The sequence below is a fragment of the Manihot esculenta genome, chromosome 9, assembly GCF_001659605.2.
Source record: "Manihot esculenta cultivar AM560-2 chromosome 9, M.esculenta_v8, whole genome shotgun sequence".
NCBI lineage: Eukaryota > Viridiplantae > Streptophyta > Magnoliopsida > Malpighiales > Euphorbiaceae > Manihot > Manihot esculenta.
Genome location: NC_035169.2, coordinates 30,992,697 through 31,014,507, shown reverse-complemented (window position 1 = coordinate 31,014,507; position 21,811 = coordinate 30,992,697). Strand labels below are relative to the sequence as shown.

General features: G+C 35.8%; 1 protein-coding gene across 4 annotated transcripts; it reads right to left on the bottom strand.

The window, feature by feature from the left end:
• Positions 1-873: 873 nt before the first annotated feature.
• On the bottom strand, positions 874-21,098 carry LOC110622602 (importin-11). Of its 4 annotated transcripts, none has more exons than XM_021767167.2 (24): positions 20,615-21,096; positions 20,370-20,479; positions 20,108-20,180; positions 19,874-19,935; positions 18,029-18,170; positions 17,380-17,598; positions 17,203-17,269; positions 9,816-10,215; positions 8,757-8,904; positions 8,477-8,637; positions 7,752-7,851; positions 7,270-7,344; positions 6,846-6,980; positions 4,818-4,907; positions 4,370-4,552; positions 4,143-4,247; positions 3,659-3,817; positions 2,923-2,967; positions 2,594-2,815; positions 2,156-2,262; positions 2,018-2,074; positions 1,855-1,927; positions 1,496-1,757; positions 874-1,230 (listed from the first exon to the last, which is right to left on the bottom strand). In XM_021767167.2, the coding sequence occupies exons 1-23, from the start codon at positions 20,753-20,755 to the stop codon at positions 1,596-1,598; spliced, it is 3,036 nt and encodes a 1,011-aa protein (XP_021622859.1). In that variant the 5' UTR covers positions 20,756-21,096; the 3' UTR covers positions 874-1,230; positions 1,496-1,595. The 4 variants fall into 4 exon arrangements, with proteins under 4 accessions (XP_021622859.1, XP_021622858.1, XP_043815485.1 ...); XM_021767166.2 differs by having other exon boundaries at positions 874-1,324; positions 20,615-21,095; XM_043959550.1 differs by lacking the exon at positions 2,018-2,074 and having other exon boundaries at positions 874-1,324.
• Positions 21,099-21,811: the final 713 nt, after the last annotated feature.

Sequence of the window (21,811 nt, the reverse complement as noted above, 5' to 3'; positions counted from 1 at the left end):
CCCTTGGAAAATTTTCTATTTTCTAATCCATTATCTGCATGCTCTATTTCAACGGATCTCGATAGTTTGATATCCTTTTTACCTAAATCTAACGAGTGAGTAGTCTGTGTTGGCTCAGTGGGTTATTCTCCAAAAGGTGCGACGATGGAGCCGAAGAAACACAACATCAGTGCTCATTGGTACTGTCTCCATCCGTCTGGCAAATCTCTTTTCCTTTTGGTGGCTAGCCCCTCGAAACAAAGGGTTCTTTTTTAGTGTTTTATCTGTAGCTAAGGCTCGACCGATGATGGACTTGCAGCAGTCTGCTGGGTATATTCAGAACCCCGAGGAACTATACTGGTCCATCCCTTGGTGTTGCTACCATTTTGGATAGGATGTCCATGGCCTTTGTTGCTGCTGTGTATTTTGTTGCTTTTATTGACCTTCTTCCAAAGACACCTATATCCTCTTTCCAATGCCGATTTGGGGCTATCAGAGGTTCTAGTAGGCGAAGATAGTGCCTGGGAGATGTTGGTCGTGGTTTTCCCTTGTACCAGCTAGGTTAGGCCGAGCTATTTTGGGCTATAGTTTTTAGAACTAGCTGGTTTTCTTTGGACCATGGTTTAATTATGTGTTTTACCTGTCTTATGCCTCAGGCCTTTCTCTAATGCAAACATGTTGATCTTTGACAACAGAAAAAAAAAATAAAAATAAAAATAAAAGAAAAGGGAATAACTCTTACAAACTTGAAGGAGACACTTCTGATGACAAATTTTAAGGACTTCATAGTAACAAATGAAATTAAAGAGGAACATACTCAAAATTGAGGAAAAGCAATGCAATTTACCTGAAAATGAGTGGGCTATTCAATTAAAAAGAAAGTCTATATGAATTGCACGCAACTGCTTGAAATACTCGTATTCAATAAACAAAATTGAATTTCAAACCACCAAAATTCCAAAACCAAACATTACATGAAAAAAAGAACCGGAGAAATCAGTAACAACCGGAGCAATGGAAAATACATTATACATGGTTTTCCCAACCCTCCTATAATATTTTAATTTCATTTGTGAGTAATGACGAAGCCTATGAACTCAACGCTCTGACCCTTGTGCCTGAATATCTGGCAAGAAAGGGCCATCAAAACTATTTACAGAAATTTCCTTTGCCAAACCAGGCATATACAAATGAAATTCAGACGCAACTAATCAGAGAACTCTAAGCTTGCTCTTTTCCTCTCTTTCCCTTCTAGCAATTTAAAATTAAAATAAATATAAATAAATAAAAAAACTGAACCAAAGATGTGAAAACCACCAGCCAAGTCAATAAAGTATCGATGTACCTGGAGTTGGGAAAAAGAATATAACGTCAGATGTAAGCTAATGAGTTCTAATTACCAGAAATTAAATAATTCAGAATTTGTTAGATTCAGCAGGGGTTTTAGAGGTAGAGAGAGAGGGAGAAGGAATTGGAGATGTGTTTTCTGTTAATCTAGTCAAAACTTAGTGCTTACCTATATCCTCGATGCCTGGAAGGAACCAAAAAAGAAGTGTACAGGCCCTGAGCATGACAGCACCACTCAGACAGAAAAGGAAAATCAGCATCATGCCTGGCTATGGCATCTTCAAAGCCTGTTTCAATTGTGCAAATGCTGAAGGATGCATTCTACTAATGGCTGAATTAAAAGATTCGCCATGAAGGGCAGCACATGTCTGAAGATTCTCTCTCACAGAGTTCTCTAATGACAACTGGTTGATAGGGTCTGAAATTTTGATCTGAGAAGAATCCAAACCCATTCAAAGATAACTAAGCAGCACGACTTATTTCTTTATCAGAATTCAGAACTTCTAAGGTATATTCTGGAAGGTTCACCTGTCTCTTTCGGAACTCTTTGCTCGGAACAATGCCCTCACCATGAGACATGCTGGAGCCCATGTTATCACCACTGCCATCCATTGTAAAAGACAGGGAATTGTCAACTCTAAACAAACTTATCAAATCAAACAAATCAAGCTAAATTCATAAAAGATGTAACCTGGACTCCTCCTCGGTTAAATCATCATTTCCACCCAAAATTACACTTGTACATACACTGCATGAATTAAATAAATCACGAACGACGGTATAGGAACTCAATTCAAGAAAATACAAAAATTCCACATTGATCTCACACCTGAGGATTTGATCCAGTTTATCCAGCACTTGAGGCAGTCTGAGAGTCAAAATTATTGAAAGGGCAAAGCCAAATAACTTTCTCTGATAAGAAGATGCATTATCTACCTGTATAAAATAGTAAAACAAAGCAGTGAGGCTCAGCAAGCACCCATCATATTACAAGAACATTACCTTGGGAAACTAATATCAATAGTATATCTATAAGCACATATTTCCTTGAGCCCAGAGATAACATGGATAAATGTATCACAGTTAAGCCAATAACAAAGCCTATATATTCAATTTATATGAAATAATCATTATTTTTTGGAATGGGCAATAAATTGGGTGTTAAAAATAAAAATAATGCATACAATTTAGAATGATAAACAAAATTAGAGAAGCAAAAGCCCCAACAATTTATGAAGTATCCTTTAAGAAATTCTGATGCACTGACCTTGTCAAGCCATATGTCAACTAAACAAAGAAGTATACTTTCTTCAACTGCAGCACCTGCTTGCTGGAGAAGCAATTGAAGTGATGGTTCCGCTGTCAATTGGCCCAGGTAATTAGTATTCATTACCAAAATTCTAGCTAGGATTGCAGCAGAAGAAGCTTTAACAGCTGTCTTGGCAGGATCAAGATCGTCTCCTCCACTCAAACATATTACAATAAGTTTCTAGCAACAAGACACAAATTGCAACTAAGATATGTCTGAAGAGCAGCACAACACTATTTATATAATTACATTCTTAAGAGTCTGAGCACACAAGTAACTGGACTTACTTGCAATGTACTGCTGATTAATGGGGGCACTTCTACTGGAAAACACTGCAAAACAGCAAAACTGGATAAAGCATCATTGTTGCTGAAAACACAGGAATCATTTTTGATATGCGGTACTAGACTTTGGCAGTATTACTATTGAAGATTCTTTTCCATTTTCTGGTTTTGTGGGGGAAGAGAAATAAAACCATGTGATATTTATGTGCATTTTTAGCATTCAAGGCTCTTCAACATTTTGGGGGTGCTTATAACACATGCTCTTAACTGTGGGTGGAGATCAGGGCTGTGCCGGAAACCTCCAACCATTATTACAAACAATTTGAGAAACCAGGTTTCTCCAGTTTCCCATAGTAATTGAAAGCATCTATTCTTTCACTCTGATAAAGTATTAATAATGCTACACAAATAAGAAGACCACTGCTTCTCCAGGGTATTTATCAATTAAGTTTCATCCATGAAGTGAAGGAAACAGAAGAATGTGAAATTTTCCGAAAAGATAAGGTCAAAAAAGGAAAATTTGGCACTATAATTTACACTAATTATGATTCTCTTCCCCACATTGTGCATTTTCCAATATTCATTCTTTTCTCATTTCTCCTCCCCCAACAGAGATACACTAAGTGATAAATTCAGTGACCATGGATTAAATTACTAGCTATGTATTAGAAAGTCTGCTTCTTGGTTAAAAAAGTTTCCACTTAGAAGATCCACATTTAGAAGTTCGAAATGTAAGTACCTGTATTAATATATCAATGACAGGAAGGGTTGAAAGCAGGCCTTTATCATTTACATTTCCAACAATCAAATCGAGAAGTTTTGCTACACTTGAAGCATGCATATTTAGAAACTCAGTTCCACCCAGAATTATGTAACTCTCAATAATATTGACAGAAACCTGCAATTATCAATGCAACAAAAAAAAAATTCAGAAGACGATGGCTGAAAAGGAAAAGCAGCAAGGTTCAGAAGGATACAAATTACAGAACAGTAACCCAAGAGAATACATATATGGAAATTATGGATCATTATTCATTTTTTCTGCATTCCATGAACAGACAAAATCAGCAGCATTGCATATAGATGCAAATAAGCGAACAACATTCTCTGATCAGTAATCTAGTGAATCTAAGTCGATAGAATGGAATCAGAGCAAATAATATTGATCAACAAACACAAGAATACAGTAATGCAAAAGCAGTACATGGTCCGAAGTGGCAAACCTGCAAGTGATCAAAACTTCTTTCGATGATTTCCACCAGACATGGGAAGTACGTTAATAGTTGAGGCACCATTGCAGGAGCATGTGAAAGTGTGGCTTCCCACAACTACACAATTATGCAAAATGAACTCGTTATACTAGTAATGAAGATAGCCATTGAAAATTCTCTCTCCCTCGCCCCCTTCCTCTCCATCTAACAAAATATCAAAGAAGTAATAGTAAGCTAACCAGCATGCTGTCCTCTAGAAGATTGAGTTCATCCGGGCTATTTATGTCAATTCCCTTTTGCAGAATAGGCAATAGCACATTGTAGCAACTGGGTGACTGATACCCAAGTGCAACCACAAAGTTCCGCAAAGCAATGAGAAGCTGAATCTGCAGAAGACTCTCACCAGAAGATTCCTCCCAAACCTTCCAATGACAAAATTATTAACTACAATAATGCATAATAAGATTATTCTAAAGAATTGCTGTCAACTAGCCCTTTTGCTTAATTTCATATATAAACAGGAAAATTTCATGGTATCTAATCAGCAAGCAAGAAAGGATTGGCTAACTTAGCAGAAGACTATTTTTGGTGAAGACAATAATGTCCTTGTCAACATAAACAGGAATTCGCAAAACACCTAGTCATTTTAGTATTAAAACAAAGATAGAACTACTATAATTTCAATACCTTCTGAAAAAATTCCACCAATTTGTTTGCAAATGGAATGACTTTACTGATATGTGCAATAAGAACAGAGATCAAATTCAAAACTTGAACCTGAAATTCAATAAAAAATACAAGGAACTTTAGTAACTTCACCAAGAGTATGTCTAATAGGGAATAAAGCAGGATGCACAAAATAATCAGAAGTATATTTTCATTTTGCTAGCTAAGCTGATGTTTATAAATAATTTTCAGACATTTACAGATGAGCACCAGAAAGTTGCAGATGCAGGAGGGATGCACATCTTCTGTATGACAAATTCCCATGAATGTGGGGAGCACGATCTACTATTTTCTCAAATTCTTTGAAAAATTATTATATACAAATTGGCAAATTTGAAAAACTGGGAGATAACACCTCCAAAACTAATTTATCCAGTCAATTTTAAACATTTATAAAATAAGTATCCAACTTGTTAAATCTGAGTCAGACCTAACTCATCCCAAAAGTTAGCTCAAGGAAACTCATCCAAAAGCTAGCTCAAGGAAACTCATCCAAAAGCTAACTCAAATGGAGGAGCAGCTAAAGATGTAGCCCTATCCCAAAACGACGTGAATTCAACACACCCTCACGCTCATACCCCAAGACTATACTAAAGCATGACAACGAGAGCCCAACATTGGTGGAAGACTTTGATACCATGTTAAATTTGAATCATACCTATCTCACTCCAAAAGTTAGCTCAAAAAGAGAGTGCTACAAAGAGAACAATGTCTAAGACCTTTACAAGGTACATTACCTTGTCCCAAATCAAAGATTCAACATAACTCATCTCAAATCTGAAAATACAAATTCCGAAAAGAATCCCTCAATCTCACAATACAGTATGACACATCAAGTATGAGCATTGGAAAAGCAAAGGAACAATTAAACCAATGGCCATAGTTGTCAAATCGAGAATTGAAATCTTCATTTTATAAATCAAGAATTGAATAGAATAGTAATATTCAATAAAAATTCTAAAAAATAACTAAAAATAGGATATGATTTAAAAATAATTAAAAGAATATCTTAAAATAACGTGATTTGATAAATATATAATTACCATTTATATAATTAGAAATATTTTTTTAATAGAACAATATGTATTTTCTATGTTACATAGTTTTATGCTATAAAATATAAACTCTGGAATAGTAGACAATAGTTACTATTATACACATTGAAATTCTCATTCAAATTTTGTCAAATAATTAAATAGCAAAAAAAGCAGGTTTTTAATATTATTAATATAAATTGTCATAACTTGACAACTATAATTAGCTAATAAATATATAATTATCATTTATATAGTTAAAAATATTTTTTTATAGAACAATATGTATTTTCTATGTTACATAGTTTTATGCTATAAAATATAAACTCTGTAATAGTAGACAATAGTTATTATTATACACATGTTGAAATTCTCATTTAAATTTTGTCAAATAATTAAATAGCAAAAAAAGAAGGCTTTTAATATTCTTAATATAAATTGTAATAACTTGACAACTATAATTAATTAAGTAAATTAACTAAAAAGAAAGAAGAGAAAGAAGAAGAATGGATGGTGGAAGAAAAAATAGTTAAGGAAAAGTTTTATATACACCTTTCATGCCAAAAATGAATGAGACCTTAAATTTTAAAATTACAAAATATGATAAACCCTTTACAAATAATTGATTAAATCAGATCAAGACTTGGTCAGTTTATATTGAAATTCACTTGATTCACTATTGATTCTTTTAATTTAGTTATAATTTAAGTATATTTCCAATCTATCCTTTATATTTGAATCGCTAGAATGTGAAATCAAATCGAGAAACGTAAGATTCGAATCAAGGGTTGTAAGATTCTGGTACTTAAGATTCATCTTATAGATTTGAATCGATTTGTTTGAAAATTGATTCAGATTGTAAGATTCGAATCAAGAATCATAAGATTCTGAAAACTGTGCCGATGGCTACTAACCAAAAAGAATAACCTGCACCATGTCAACCAGACCATATTACCTTAGAATCAAACTCCTGAACCTCCTCAATCAGCTTAAAACATGAATCCCAACAAACAGGAAGAAGATTCCCAAAATCTTTCTCTGAGAAGTTTGCATCTTCAATATGTGAACACAGAGATCGACAAGCTGCCAGCTAAAACAATTATTTCACGACTTCAGTCTCTAACAACATTATAAAAATGGAATAAAGGAGAGACTATCAGAAAATTCCATAAATTTAAAATCAGGAGTGAAAAAAAAAAAAAAAAAGCAGTGTGAAACATGATGTTATTCAGGGAGGTAAAAATTTTAAGGTGCTGCTCCAGGTAGACGCATGGAGTTGGCATTAGGTGGGCCCACTCACTTTGTCTCAGAGCACAGCTCTAGGGATGCACAACAATCTCACTAAGAGCAAGAGAGGATGGAAAACTTATACACCATACCCTTACAGACAGGTCTCTGTCTTGTAGTAATCTGATCAATCCACAGTAAACTGGCCTCTTTATATCATCTTTAATCTGCAAAGGCAGGCACAATAATCATTTATATAAACTAATTTCTATCTCATGTTACTTATATTAACAGAATTTTTTTAGAGTGAACAATCAGTCGAGTTTCAGTGTTAATACAAGTATTGAGAACATTTTATTTTCAGTGGCACAGAACCAATGATGAAACAAATTTTTATCAGGCATTCATCAGATAACAAATCATTTTATATCAGTCATTCATTAGGAGAAGGGCCATATTAATATGATTTCCAGCGACTAACATGCCATTAATCACCAGAATGTAAATATTCAAAAAATAATAAAAAGACATATGCACACAAAACGCTGACAAAAATCACACACACGCTGTCTTCAGAAAATGGAAAGTTTGCAAATAATTAAAGTGATTTGTATCATGCAACAAATACTGGTACCTCAGAAACCCATTGTCCCAGGATTAATGCAACCTTCCGATGGATGATACGCATATTTGGATGATCATTTGAAAGTTCAAGGGATAGAGCACCATTAAACCTGCCATCAATGGTTTCAGGGAGAAGTACAGGTCATTATGTAACCTACAAAATATAACATGAGGAAGGCTAAATTTCAATGAACAACTACTAACTAGTCAACAAATGCAATCGTAGCATTTTTACCTCAGAAAAAACTCAAAACCATTAGCAATCGTACAAAACAATGACCTAACTATGATATCCTTTCTTGTAACTTTATTAAAGCTTGAAAAAATCCATGGTGATGAAGAAACAAATGTGTCGCGATATGTGACTGCAATTAATCAACCATACAACCATGTTTCCCATGCATCGAGCTCTTTTTTTTTTTTGGCTTCATTGAAAGTAGATATTAGAAGCACAACGGATAATTCAGTTATCCTTAATGCAGTATATTTATGAATCTAAAATCGGGGTTAAACACAATTAGCAGCCAGTAAAAAAATTGTTCTTTAAGAACAAGTACAACACATAAATTTCATTTTCTGGCATGCAAAAGAGACGCAGGTTGCTTCCTCTGAGTGACAAATAACTATTACTAATGACCACCTTTAAGTTTAAAACAATCAGTTACAACTAAATTAATTAATATAAGTTACAAGGATTGGAGAAAAATAAAGCCTGTAGAACAGAGAATGACATACCAATCTTTGAAGCTTAGATAGTTTGAAAGCTCATAGTAAACATATGCAGCTGCACCATAAGCAGCATCTTTAAGAAGCAATCCAGGAGTAACCTCAGTAACAGATGATGGGCAACCATTCATTGCTTCTTGAAGGATGGACACCACGACAGGACCCAACAGCTTAAAGTAATAAAAAATAACAAATAAGCCAACTCTTACTAGAATTCAATGAAGGTTTTAAGAAATTACGATGCCTGCACAATTGTTCAAAGATCTGTAAGAAGTTGGATTTCACCTACTTGGCTATAGTTTTCAAACAATACAATGTACAAAGCTTCAGCACAAGGCCTCAGTTTTTCAGTCCACTGAACCACATCTTGCTCATGATGGAAAGTTTCAGGGTACTGGTACCACTCCTCCAAATCACTTGCTGTTAGAACAAAATACCTGTCAAAATACCAAAAATACACTTTTTTACTCGAACAAGTTTAAAGTCCTTAAAGATATTTTAGTAAAATCACAGTAGTACAACATTGAAAATTTAAGATCTCAATCATAAGTGTATAACCAATTATCCACCAGTTTTCCTGAATGATTCAGAAATGTAAACCATCAAACAGGTGCCCTGGCTCCAGTCACATGGTTTCAATGATTAAGTCACATAATTTTCCCCATTCAGTGAAACCATAGCCTCCCTATAGTCATTATAACCATCCATTTGGCTCCACCATGAATTGCACCCAGATTTACAAAATGATTAGGCAGATAATTGCTGCCAATCTCATTACCGATGAACACTTGTTTGTGACTAGGAGAAGGATGCATGAGAAGCTAACCATCAAAATGCACATATGCAAGCAAACACAATTAGTTGCACATTCATTTTTATGCAAATAATGTTTGTATAATCCAACAACTTGAATTATTCTTTCTAGTTTTTCCTAGAGGATCATATGAAATCAAGGAAATGGCATCTGATGCTACATGTAACATGCATCGCACGTCCTTCCATAGTGATCACATGTATTTTTTCCAAACTTATAGAAGAAAGAAGTATCTTTGAAAAAGCTGTAACTGCTAAATGTTATTTTGACAGTTGAAGCAAAGACTTCGCATCAAAATGGAGAAACTGCCAATAAATAATGCAACAGCTATTGAGAATTTTTTTTTTCACATTATTGATCAATAATTCTTCTGATTGTAAGAAGGATCCACAAAACATTTTTTGCATATACTCAACCAAACAAATGTGACAATTCACACCAGCAAACTCGCACACAGAGAGAACACCTCATGCACTTCAAAGTTGAGGTTACAAGCAAATTACTGGAGTAAAGCATAGATCAGAGTGTCATTACCTTCTTATTAATATATTACATACGAGTATTAAGCGTTCGCTAGGAAGAAGAGAAGTCAGAACACCACCAACAACACTTGAAATGTTTTTTTTCATCTGTTCTAGAGTAATTGCATTTTCATCCATCACCCGACCAGTAAGAATTGGCTTATATTCCTTACATTCAAGTACACACTTTACCATTACCATACACTGAATCAGGAACGGCTCAAACAATAATAAATCAGGCTCGGGATCCACTATCTTGTTTAAACAGAAATCCATGACAGGTGGAAGGACAGACTTATCACCAAATGAATAAGGATGTCTGCCCTGAATTGTGACCAAAACCTTCATCAATTTTGTGCATGCCCTTTTTATGAAGTCCCAAAATTGAGGATGTCCCTTCTGAAAAGATGAATCTGCAAAACAAGACAATGTAACCAAGAAACTAGTTTCAACACTAAATATGCATCCTGCAAAAGTATATAAATATATATGGGGCATGTGAGGCAAGGATACACCAGCATTCTCCCAACAACTAAATAATGAAGATCAGATAGTTCAAAATAAGAGGTAAAAATGACATGTTTATAGAGTAGGGAGCCTATTTTTGAGTCACTCATGTCAGCAAGAAGCATAAACAAGAGATAGAGAGCTTACTGTGTTGATGAAAAAACTGTAATGGATGGACGCAAGAAAGTAACATCTAATCATAGTTATTAAAGGCTCAAGGTGCTTCAAGGTGCCAAGAGCTCTTGGAGCAAAGGCCCAAGGTGCAGACTTCTACTTGAGAGATGCAAGGCACCAAAATAAAAAATTATAAAAATAAATTACATAATATAAAACAAATTAGTTGTTTTATTACTTATTTTTATCTTATTATACCATCACTATTGTCAATTGAATTACATACATAAGTAAAATGCATTTATATAATTAAATATAGGCCCAGTAGCGATCAACTTTAATATTATTGCCTATTAAAAGGAAAAGAGGAGGGGGGCATTCTGTCCATGCATGCCTTCACAACAATTGGAATCTGCCTTTGTTTAAGAAGAGAAGAAACAAGCAGAGTTCAAGACCAAAGAGAAAAGGAGCAAGTAGAAAAAGAAAAAAAAGAAATAATGAAACCTAGGGGCAAGAAGAAATCTATGCATGTCTTCAACAAGACAAAAAGCAAGAAGAAAGAAAGAAAGAATACATGTTTTCTTCTTCTTCTGAGGCAAAGCCCTCCACTCCCTTCCGCATTCACATCCTCCCTTGCCCCTCCTGGGCAAGAGTAGCTACTTCCACCTTTGCCTGGACATGGATTTTTCTCCCTCCTTGTCTAGGTGAGTTTTTTTTTTTTTTTTTGGGGGGGGGGTTTGTTTCCTACAAGCTCTGCTTCATAATGTGGGAGATTGATTTTCTTGCCTGCTTTTTCAGCAGATCAAAGGGAGGGTTCATTTTTTAGGGATGGTTACCTTTTCGGTTCGTTTCCCGGGCTACACACCACAATAGATGATTCTCAAAGCCCTTAGTGGTCGTAGAGCTCTAGCCGTCGCCGTCCTCATTGTTTGTTGAAGATTTGTCACTCTCTTCCGATATCTTCAAGGGCTGGTGGTTGCAGCTTCCCCAACTTCCATGGTTGGTGCTCTATGGTTGTCATCATTATTGGTTTCCTATTGTTCTATTTGCCTTAGGGTGTTGAACTCTTTTTGGAGATCCTTTTGGGCTTCAGTCAGTCAGAGATATGTAAGATGAAGGAGGACTTCTGGTGTTTCAAAGTTTTGGAGCCATAAAAAAACATGAAAATAGGGAAAGAAAAGAAGTGTAGAAAGGGGAGAAGAAGGATATTGTTCTCTTATCAATGAATTGGCATATATCTTTGCATTTTAGTAACATGACTACCTCTATTTTCAGTTATAACTAATTGATTGCTGACTTTACTAATTGATGAACCAAAATTGACAACTCACAAGTCACAACTTATTACAACCCAACTAAACTAACTAAAGATAACCCAACATACTTTGATGACTACTTGCATCTTCCTTGCCAAAGCCAGCTAGCTTTGTCACTGTTATAGATTATAGGAAGTAAATATATTAATATAGGAAGTAAATATTAATAGATGGGTTAGTTGCTTAATCTTAGGGATTGTATAATCATAGACTTGATTTTCCTTCCTGTTTAGATACCGTCTTTTATATATAAATAGGTTGTAATCTTTATTATGAAATACAACAACAAAATATTATCTTTCTACATGGTATCAGAGCCAGGTTCATAGAGATTTTTTTTTTCTCTCTCGTCAAGTCTTAGCTTTTTGGAGACTTAGGGCTATGTTCATTTGTGTTATCCATCAAGGATAATATTTGTCTCTCACTGTTCACCTAAAGAGGATGCCAAAGTCGTCTTGCAGCTCCCTTGTTAGATTTGCGGTTCGTTTGGGTGTTGGGTGGAGGCTTTTTTTGATACTATTCATTTGGGTTACCCATAAAGAGTAACTTTTGGAGACTTAGGACTCTGTTTGTTTGGGTTACCCATAAAAGGGTAATATTTGAAGACTTAGAACTCTGTTCATTTGGGTTACCCATAAAAGGATAACATTTGGAGACTTAGGGCTCTGTTCATTTGGGTTACTCATAAAGTGTAACATTTGGAGACCTAGGCCTCTATTCATTTGGGTTACTCATAAAGGGTAACATTTGGAGACTTAGGGCTCTGTTCATTTGAGTTACTCATAAAGGGTAATATTTGGAGACTTAGGGCTCTGTTCATTTGGGTTATACATAAAGGGTAATACTTGGAGATTTAAGGCTCTGTTCATCAGGTATTGTTCACGGGAATTATTCATCGGGTATTGTTCACGAGTCATCGAGTACTGTTCACGGATTCGAAATTCTATTTACAGTAAGGTGATTAGTCTTATTAATCATTCTAAATTTGTTAAAGAATTAATGGAGTATTTGGAATTTCTATATTCTGGCAAAGGGAATATTTCTCATATTTATGATGTGTGTAAGGCGTTTTACCAAGCTGAGAAAATGTAGTCTCCCGTTCTAGTGCTGAACCTAAATGTCGGGTCATGGCAGACAAATTGTGCGGAGCAAGTGGGCCTGCGATGAAAGGGCTACCCATGTGAGACGAGGTGGAGCCGCCTAAGGTACTAGCGAACCACAATACACGAGGGTCCGATCTTGATTTAGCAATTGTATTCGATTCAGTTGCGACGATGACGTCACAAATTTAGCAGGGCAGAGTGTGACGTCCACCTGCTAGCTTGTGGATTCCGTCCAACATTTGGAGACTTAGGACTCTATTCATTTTGGGTTACCTATAAAAGGGTAACATTTGGAGACTTAGGGCTCTGTTCATTTTGTGTTACCCATAAAAGGGTAACATTTGGAGACTCAGGGGTTTGTTCATTTGGGTTATCCATAAAATGGTAACATTTGGAGACTTAGGACTCTGTTCATTTGGGTTACTCATAAAGGGTAACATTTGGAGACTTAGGGCTCTGTTCATTTGAATTACTCATAAAGGGTAACATTTAGAGACTTAGGGCTCTGTTCATTTGGTTTACTCATAAAGGGTAACGTTTGAAGACTTAGGCTCTGTTCATTTGGTTATCCATAAAGGGTAACATTTGGAGACTTAGGGCTCTGTTCATCAGGTATTGTTCACGGGACTTATTCATCGGGTACTGTTCACGAGTCACGAGTACTGTTCATCGAGTATTGTTCACGGATTCAAAATTCTATTCACAGTAAGGAGGTTAGTCTTATTAATCATTCTGAATTTGTTAAAGAATTAATGGAGTATTTGGAATTTCTATATTCTGGCAAAGGGAATATTTCTCATATTTATGATGTGTGTAAGGCGTTTTACCAAGCTGAGAAAATGTGGTCTCCCGTTCTAGTGCTGAACCTAAATGTCGGGTCATGGCAAAAACCATTTGTGAAGTTTTGTGGGTACGTCAATTATTGGAAGAAGTCGGGTTCACAAATTCGGTGTCTGCTAAGTTGTATGGGACGAGTTGAATATATATGTAACAAGTTGGGTATGATTAACATTTATGCTCCAACTTGAGGGGGAGTGTTATAGAGTATAGGAAGTAAATATATTAATATAAGAAGTAAATATTGATAGATGAATTAGTTGCTTAATCTTAGGATCGTATAATCATAGACTTAATTTTCCTGCCTGTTTAGATACGGTTTCTCATGTATAAATAGGTTGTAATCTCTATTAAGAACAACAACCGTAAGGCCTAAGGCGCTTACCACCAGACCAAAAGCTTAAACTGTTAGTCGAGGCGCTACTTTAATCTTAGGACAATCCATTCATTCTCAAGGCAGGGAGAGACCAAGCGACGGCCATTCGCCTGGGGGCATTTGAAGTATATTAAATCCCTTCACCCAAGCTACGAGCGCAATGAGCCAATGGGGACGTCCCTATCCCGTCGGAACGCAGGCTTCACCTTGCCTTGCCCCACCCGTTGAGGCACCCGAGGAACCCTATCCTCGCTCACACAGTTGCCTCGCAATACTTGCTCTGGACACCACCTTCACTTAGTGAGTCCGATATAGCACCTCGGTACGCGCAGCATCAATCCTTGCTCCCCTCCACCAAGGAAGCTCAACTCAACTACGCGCAGTCACTCTGCTGGTTCCCCACACCAGGAAAGACAACTCCTCTTCTCCTCTATTCTTCCAGGATCTTCAGGCGGGATGGCAAACATGCCATGCTGAAGCCCACCTTGCTCTGATACCACATAGAAAGACATGTCACAGGGCGCACTTGAGCACTGCGCCTGTGCGGCACTTGGACAGGCCCCAATGAGGTTACAGCCCGCCAAGTTCAGCCTATCGAGGAGTTTCTATATTCTGACAAAGGGAATATTTCTCGTATTTTTGATGTGTGTAAGGCGTTTTACCAAATTGAGAAAATGTGGTCTCCTGTTCTAGTGCTGAACCTAAATGTCGAGTCATGGCAAAAACCGTTTGTGAAGTTTTGTGGGTACGTCAATTATTGGAAGAAGTTGGGTTCACAAATTCGGTGTCTGCTAAGTTGTATGGGACGAGTTGATTATATATGTAACAAGTTGGACATGATTAACATTTATGCTCCAACTTGAAGGGGAGTGTTATAGATTATAGGAAGTAAATATATTAATATAGGAAGTAAATATTGATAAATGGGTTAATTGCTTAATCTTAGAGATTGTATAATCATAGACTTGATTTTCCTTCCTGTTTAGATAACATCTTTTATATATAAATAGGTTGTAATCTTTATTATGAAATACAACAACAAAATATTATCTTTCTACAGTCACAACATTACCCTCCCTAACAAGCTCATTCTTGTCTTCAAGAATGAAAATGGAAAATGCTAACATCCTTTATTGGATCTCTAACTTCAAGAACAATCATCGCTTGCAGTGTGGCAGTTTAGGTATCAAAGTTTCCATCCACAACTTTCATTAGCTTTTCTTTGCAATTGGACTTCATAGTTCATTACATCAATTTGATTAAATTGTCAAAACAATCATTTGTTGTTCCTATTTTTAAATTGACATATTTTGGGATGGCAGGGGCCAATAAATAAATGTTGCCTTCTCTTCCTGTCTTCTCTACATCTCAATCCTAATACTTTCAAAACAATTGCAAATGTTGAACGTCACTTCAATACAAGACGCACATAGCCACTCACAATATTATTTTCCTTTTTTATCTCCAACTTTCCTCATTAATAAGAAAGAATTCTTGCTTCAAGATTTGCATTTTGAAACAAATATTATTACAAATACCTTGAAGTCAGTGCTTTCCCCATTGACTGAGAAGAACCACCACCATCTATTTGTTCCTTTTCTTTATCCATTTCATTAACAAAAGAGGACCCCAATACCACAAGGTTGCTTTCAATCATTATAGCAGAATTAGAAATAAAGAAAAGATCCTCACCCTCTTGAGTTCCTAATAGTAAATTGCTCATTGTATCAACTTGCTAAAGGGATTGTAGAATCTTTTCTTCAAAACCAAATTCTTAATAGGCTCTAGTAATTGTCTTCATTCTATTGCAACTTCTCTTAAGTAGTCAAAGACTTCTTCCATTCCTTGCTCATCAAAGGTTGTCCACCTTTCAATTCTTAGAGAAAGGTGTCCGATTCTCCAACAAGCCCTCCATGCTTTATTAAGCCTCCTTGCACCATCCAACCCTTCCTTCAAAAGAATTATACATTAAAATTAAAAGAACATAATTCCTCTTCAAGATTCTAGAATTTGGGGTTTTCTGCCATAAGTTTCTTCAATTTTACTAGTGATAGAGGCTAGGCTGAAAATGAAAAGAAACAGAAGAATTTTAATGGAAAGAGGATTTAGAAAATAGTGGAAATATGCTGAATTCCAAAGAATCCATATTATTGTTTCATAACCAAGAAATCAGAGGAAAGGGGAGAAGATTTAGAAGAAAGAGGGAGAGATACAGAGAGAAAGAGGTGAGGAAGACAGTAAAGAAGAAGAAATCCCCTCCATCAAACCAGCTCTGGTACCAATTGTTATGGCAGAGCCACAACAAACCATGAAAATAGGGAAGGAGAAGAAGAGTAGAAAGGGAAGAAGAAAGATAATCTTGTACTATCAATGAATTGGCCCATCTTTACATTTTAGATGGTATTAATACCTTTAGTGACATGACTACCTCTATTTTCAATTACAACTAAGCATTGACTTTACTAACTAACAAATCAATGACTAATTGACAACTCACAAGTCACAACTTACTAACAACCCAGCTAAATTAGCTGATCAATCTTTAACCCAACATAGCTTTGATAATTATTGGCATCTTCCTTGCACAGCTAGCCAGCTTAGTCACAATCCAATGCTCCTAGCCGACAATGATTTCTTCGACGACATCCTTGCTATGCTGTTTTGTTTTAAATTAGGTTTGTCTTTTGGGTTGAACGGGTTTAGAGATCCGGCTGCTTTTGGGTCGGCTCCTTCTCTTGGGTTCAGATTAGGAGCATTAGATAGAAGGCCTTTTGTTTATTGGGCCTAGCCTTTTACTCTACCTTTTTTAATATCATGAATACCTTCCAAGGGAAAAAAAAAAATCATTGTTTCTCTATAGTTTTACTTTGGCATTAACTACTTCATAAAGTTATTATCATGTACACATATCATTTCAGTTTGTCAAATTCTCATTTGCATACTCGACTAGTTACTTGCTAAATCTTGAGACTACTAGTTATATTTAGTAATAGAACTTATCAACATTAGTTTCAGTTCTGGCAACCACTTGCAAAAATGCTGAATTGCAGTCGCCTAATGCCTCCTAATTAAACATCAAATGAATCTGTATGTAAAATAATAATACATAACAACAACAACAGGCTAAGAACAGGAGTATCATCTCACAATATGGAAGCAATGACTGAATGGCATTCAAGAACATTGGAGAGACCTCCTTCACTGGTCGGACCTCCTGAAAAATTTATACAAAGGTGAATTGAATTCTTATCTGCCAGGTAATAACAATAAAAGGTGCATGAAAATCATAAATTCTATCTGACACAGATAATTCTTATAATTAACCTGTATGCATTTAGCATCACTTTGAAACCCTGAAACTATCAACTGGCGTATTATCTTTAAACACAACAACCATCTCTCACTAGTTAGATAAAGTTCATCATGACGCTGCTCCAGAGCATTAGGATTATAGCTTTGAACAACTGCTGAAAAACCATGTAATATTGTCTGCACATCACTCTGCCAAAGGCGCCAGCAATAATCAAAGAAGTGCGATGATATCTGCCATAGAAAAAATTTTTGAATACATCATACTTTTATATAAAAGAAAACTATAAGTTGAGACGTTTCTATATGCTGATTGAATAAGAAAGAACAAAAAAAAAAAAAAAAAAATTCATGCACATGTTCAACTGAAAATCAACAAAAAAATATTGCACTGATAAAGAAAGACGTGACTACAACTGACATCATTATAAGCTATCAATGGTCCTTCTGTTGCACAGGCTTGTACAACCTTAATATGATTTTAGCTGGCAATTTACCAAACAGGAACCAGAATAAAACCATATGAACTCATGAGTAAATTTTAAAATAAGTTTGCCGCCTGGCTAGGTCTTCATTCCCAAAGCAGAGACAGAGACTAATAGAGCACATACAACAAGTGCAAGCCGTAAAGAATTGAAAAAATAAAATGTTATAGCAGTTTTACCTCTGCAAAGTTCCTCTGGTCCGCTGTCAGACGTTTAGTGGACAATTCCTTCAAGGTCCGGAAGAGAATCGTGAAAATCCTGTGAGAAGTAAGAACATCTGCCGACTGAAGCTGGTGTGCTAAGACCGAAAAGAGCTCTGGCCTAAATAAGTCAAGTCAAATGATAAATGCTGAAAGTTAGCCTAATAAAGGCACTAACAAATGGAACTTAACACCGCAAAAAATAAATAAATAAATATGAATCACTAGTGAATCTCACAACCTATCAAGAAAAAAAAATTAAACATTTAACTTAGTGCCTAAAAAGGAAAAGAATGGGAAGGGGTGCACATTGTCCAACCTGGTAAGATCAGATCATCAATCAGTTATGAGATATGACCAATTATAATTCCTTTTGGCAGCTTGGTCTGTGCGATTAGTTCTTATCACGTTCAAGCACACACAGATAAAGATATTTCCAACTGTAATAGCCTACTGAGAATGGTAAGCACCAACTGCTAAATGGTGCAAATGGTGATAATGGCATAGCTATCGTTCCACATCTATCAGAAGCCACTTTTAAAACATGAAGCCAATTTTCTATATTTTAACAATAAGCTAAATTCTGACATTTAAAATTGTTTTGACCTATTGAAAATGTTTACACACTGATAGATGGAGCAATCATTGTATTAATATATTTATTTTTCCACCCAGAGAAGCCATGTTTGAAAGATGAAGCTGATTCAAGATATTGGGGAATATCACATTTTAATTATTTGTGGAAATCTATCTCATCTGCATGACAATCAAATATTCTAATGCTATGTATCAAAACTCACATAACTGCTAGCAACCACACAAGACAGATTCTGAAAGAAGTTATTGTTGACAACCATACAATTTCTCTACAGTATTATAATCCCTAATTTGGCTGCTTGTAGGAAATCTCGACAATTTTGCTAGGGCAACAAAAAGGGCTTATAAATGTCCTTCTATAGTTGAAAACAAAAAAAAAATTATGTGCAATCTTCACTTTTTTGTCATTTTTCTTTTTCTCCCTGGTCGATTGAAACAAAAATTCAAAGCTAGCTGAAGGCAGCAAAGCCTTTCAGTCATGGTGCTGAAATTTGGATTCCAATTGCCATGAACAAAACTATGAATAAGTGCAATGATTCATGGGCAGAACTAGGAAAATAAATCACGGGTTAACATAGGTGGTTAACTTATTTTAAAGTATGCGGTCAAACTTGTATAACAACATATGCCACATTCATATTGTCATATAGAATCTTCCAAATAAAGAAACTCGATATTTCCACCAGTTAATTTAAATGGTTTATTAATGTAAAATTCGACATTAGGATTCAATTATTTCTATGAATGGCAGTCATATCGCCACATCTTCCACATATTATTTGAAATGTTGAGTATTGCATTGCACAAGGACTCCTGGTTTATATTTATCACTAACAAATTCCAGGGGCAATTTGTTAGGGGACAATGAATTGGTGCAAGCCAAGGACAGATAACCAATGATAGGATTGCACAACCTAGAACATACACAAAAAGTTTAGCAGGCTAACAGATTTCTCATATTTTGTACTAGAACTGCGCAATAGAAACATGAAGAGACTTAGAAGATTCTAACCCCAAGTTTTTCATTAGACATCAAAGTGAATCTTCCAAAAGCACATATCACACAAGCTTTAGGCTCCATGTACTTTGAAATTCTAGTAAGATGCTAAGATGTAAGTGCGAATAAACTACTCTTTTAAAGTCCATAAACACTTAAATGGAATGGATTGATCTCAAAATCATAGCACCAAAGAAGAATAATTGTTTTAAGAAATACTGAAGGTGTACCATTCTTTGGGATAATCAAAACGAGCAATTTTCGAAATGAGCACAGCCAGCATTACAGCTATCTGTAACCACACAGACAGAAAAGCACATGTAGTTAGCCAATTCTAATACCCAGAAATTAATTTCAAAGTGCAGCCTTTATACACTCCATCATGTACTAGGAAAAAAAAAAGAAAAAGAAAAGAGAGAGAGAAATTTTTTTGCCCGAATAAAGAATTAAGTTCTCTACAAAACCTTATCATTCTCTTCTCTCAAGTGTGACAACAGTCTTTGCCTCAAGTGGTTTTTCTCCTCACTGCTTATTCCCCTGCACAAAGAGAACATAACACAGCATATGAATTAACAAATATCACCAACTTCTGTGGATGCCCTGCACTACGATGAAATAATCCAAAGACATGCAGTTTCCCAGGAAAAACGAACCATAACTAGGATACGAGCTTGCAAATAACTCGATCAATAAAGAAAGGAAGTATAAGAATAGTAACACTCTTACGAGGAATCGCGCCTGTTCCTCCAATACCGATTAATACTATTTTTGAAATACACCGAAGCCAGCAAGCGAACATCCACCTGAGATGCTAAGTCCTTTGCAGTTATCACTTCCTGCATTAACATCAAATTCATTTGAATACATAAATTCTGGACACATCCATACATGCACATATACATACATAAATTCAAAGGCATTACACGAAAATGAAACTAAAACCCTAGAAATGAGAGAATCATAGATACTACCATTAGGCAAGAGCAGAAACCAGGTCTGCTCTCCGACTGAGAGAGCGCCGCCTCGGCCGGTTTGCGTACGCTCTCATCGCCGCTCATTGAATTAGTAAGCAACGAGTATATCGCTGGCAAATCAGAAGCAGAGAGGGCCATCGCTGTGCTTAGAAGTTCCTCTCACTATAACTCTAACTATCAAATACCAATCAGGAAATCGGATCGAAGAATCTCTCGCTACTGAGAATGATTAAGCCAACAGTGAGAGAGATTTATACATTAATTTTTGCTTATTATAAAGACGCTCGAGTTTTGAAGAGATTGAAATTAGTGCTCAGCTTTTGGAAAGCGATTTCGCAGATTTGCAACTTCTTCTTCTTCTTCGAGTCTAGCGCTGAAGCACAAAACAGCAGGAGGAAATAGAAGCGAGAGCTGAGAAGCAAGAGAGGGGCTGGTTGCTGTTCTGTTTGGCCGCAAAATAAAATTGCGCCGAGTTTATTCGAGAATTATGGTAATATGCGGACGAGTCTACTTTTTTTAAAAAAAAAGTAGGAAATAGATCACTTGCTGCTATCATGTGGAAGATGGGCCCACGTTGTAGTGTGTAGGGACCACAGCAATTTCAAGCCTGGGGCAAGGACACCATGTTTAAATAGCTATACATCTGATATACGTTTGAATGCAATGCACGCTGTACCTTCTTTCTACGGTGAGATGAAATTATCCGCATCTCCCTTTTCTTTTCTTTTGGGGCAGCGCAGCTCACACTTAAATTTCTCATGGAGCTGTATATTTTTAACCACGGGATAAAAGGCTTGGATTAAATTAATTTTTTATAAATAAATGAAAATTAATTTTAACAATTCTCGCTGGATGGCTTGCTCATTGAAGAAACCATGACAACAAATGCTGCTTTAAACGAAGCGCAATGTCAAAACGATAATAATATGGTTCTTCTTGATAGAAACGTTAATGCAATTGAACAAGTTCAACTGGTTGCTCAAGTTGATTATTTTCTAATGCATTGCATCGATAGCTATTGCAAAGATTAAGTACCTTCGTAATTGATGGCACCAATAACATACATAATGTCAAAACGATAATTATTTTTTTGATAGATGATACAATACATGTACTCCATAATTTTTCTTATAACATATGAATGGTTATTTCACAATAAGTGAAATTGTGTTTCTACCCATCAAATTAGAGCAA

Excerpts from the sequence above, each read along its gene's own strand:
- LOC110622602 (XM_021767167.2), bottom strand. The coding sequence starts at position 20,755 with ATGGCCCTCTCTGCTTCTGATTTGCCAGCGATATACTCGTTGCTTACT. Across the intron at positions 19,936-20,107 it reads TGAGAGAAGAGAATGATAAG|ATAGCTGTAATGCTGGCTGT; the intron begins GTTTTGTAGAGA and ends GTGTGGTTACAG. Across the intron at positions 8,638-8,756 it reads TGTTTGAAAACTATAGCCAA|CTGTTGGGTCCTGTCGTGGT; the intron begins GTAGGTGAAATC and ends TATTACTTTAAG.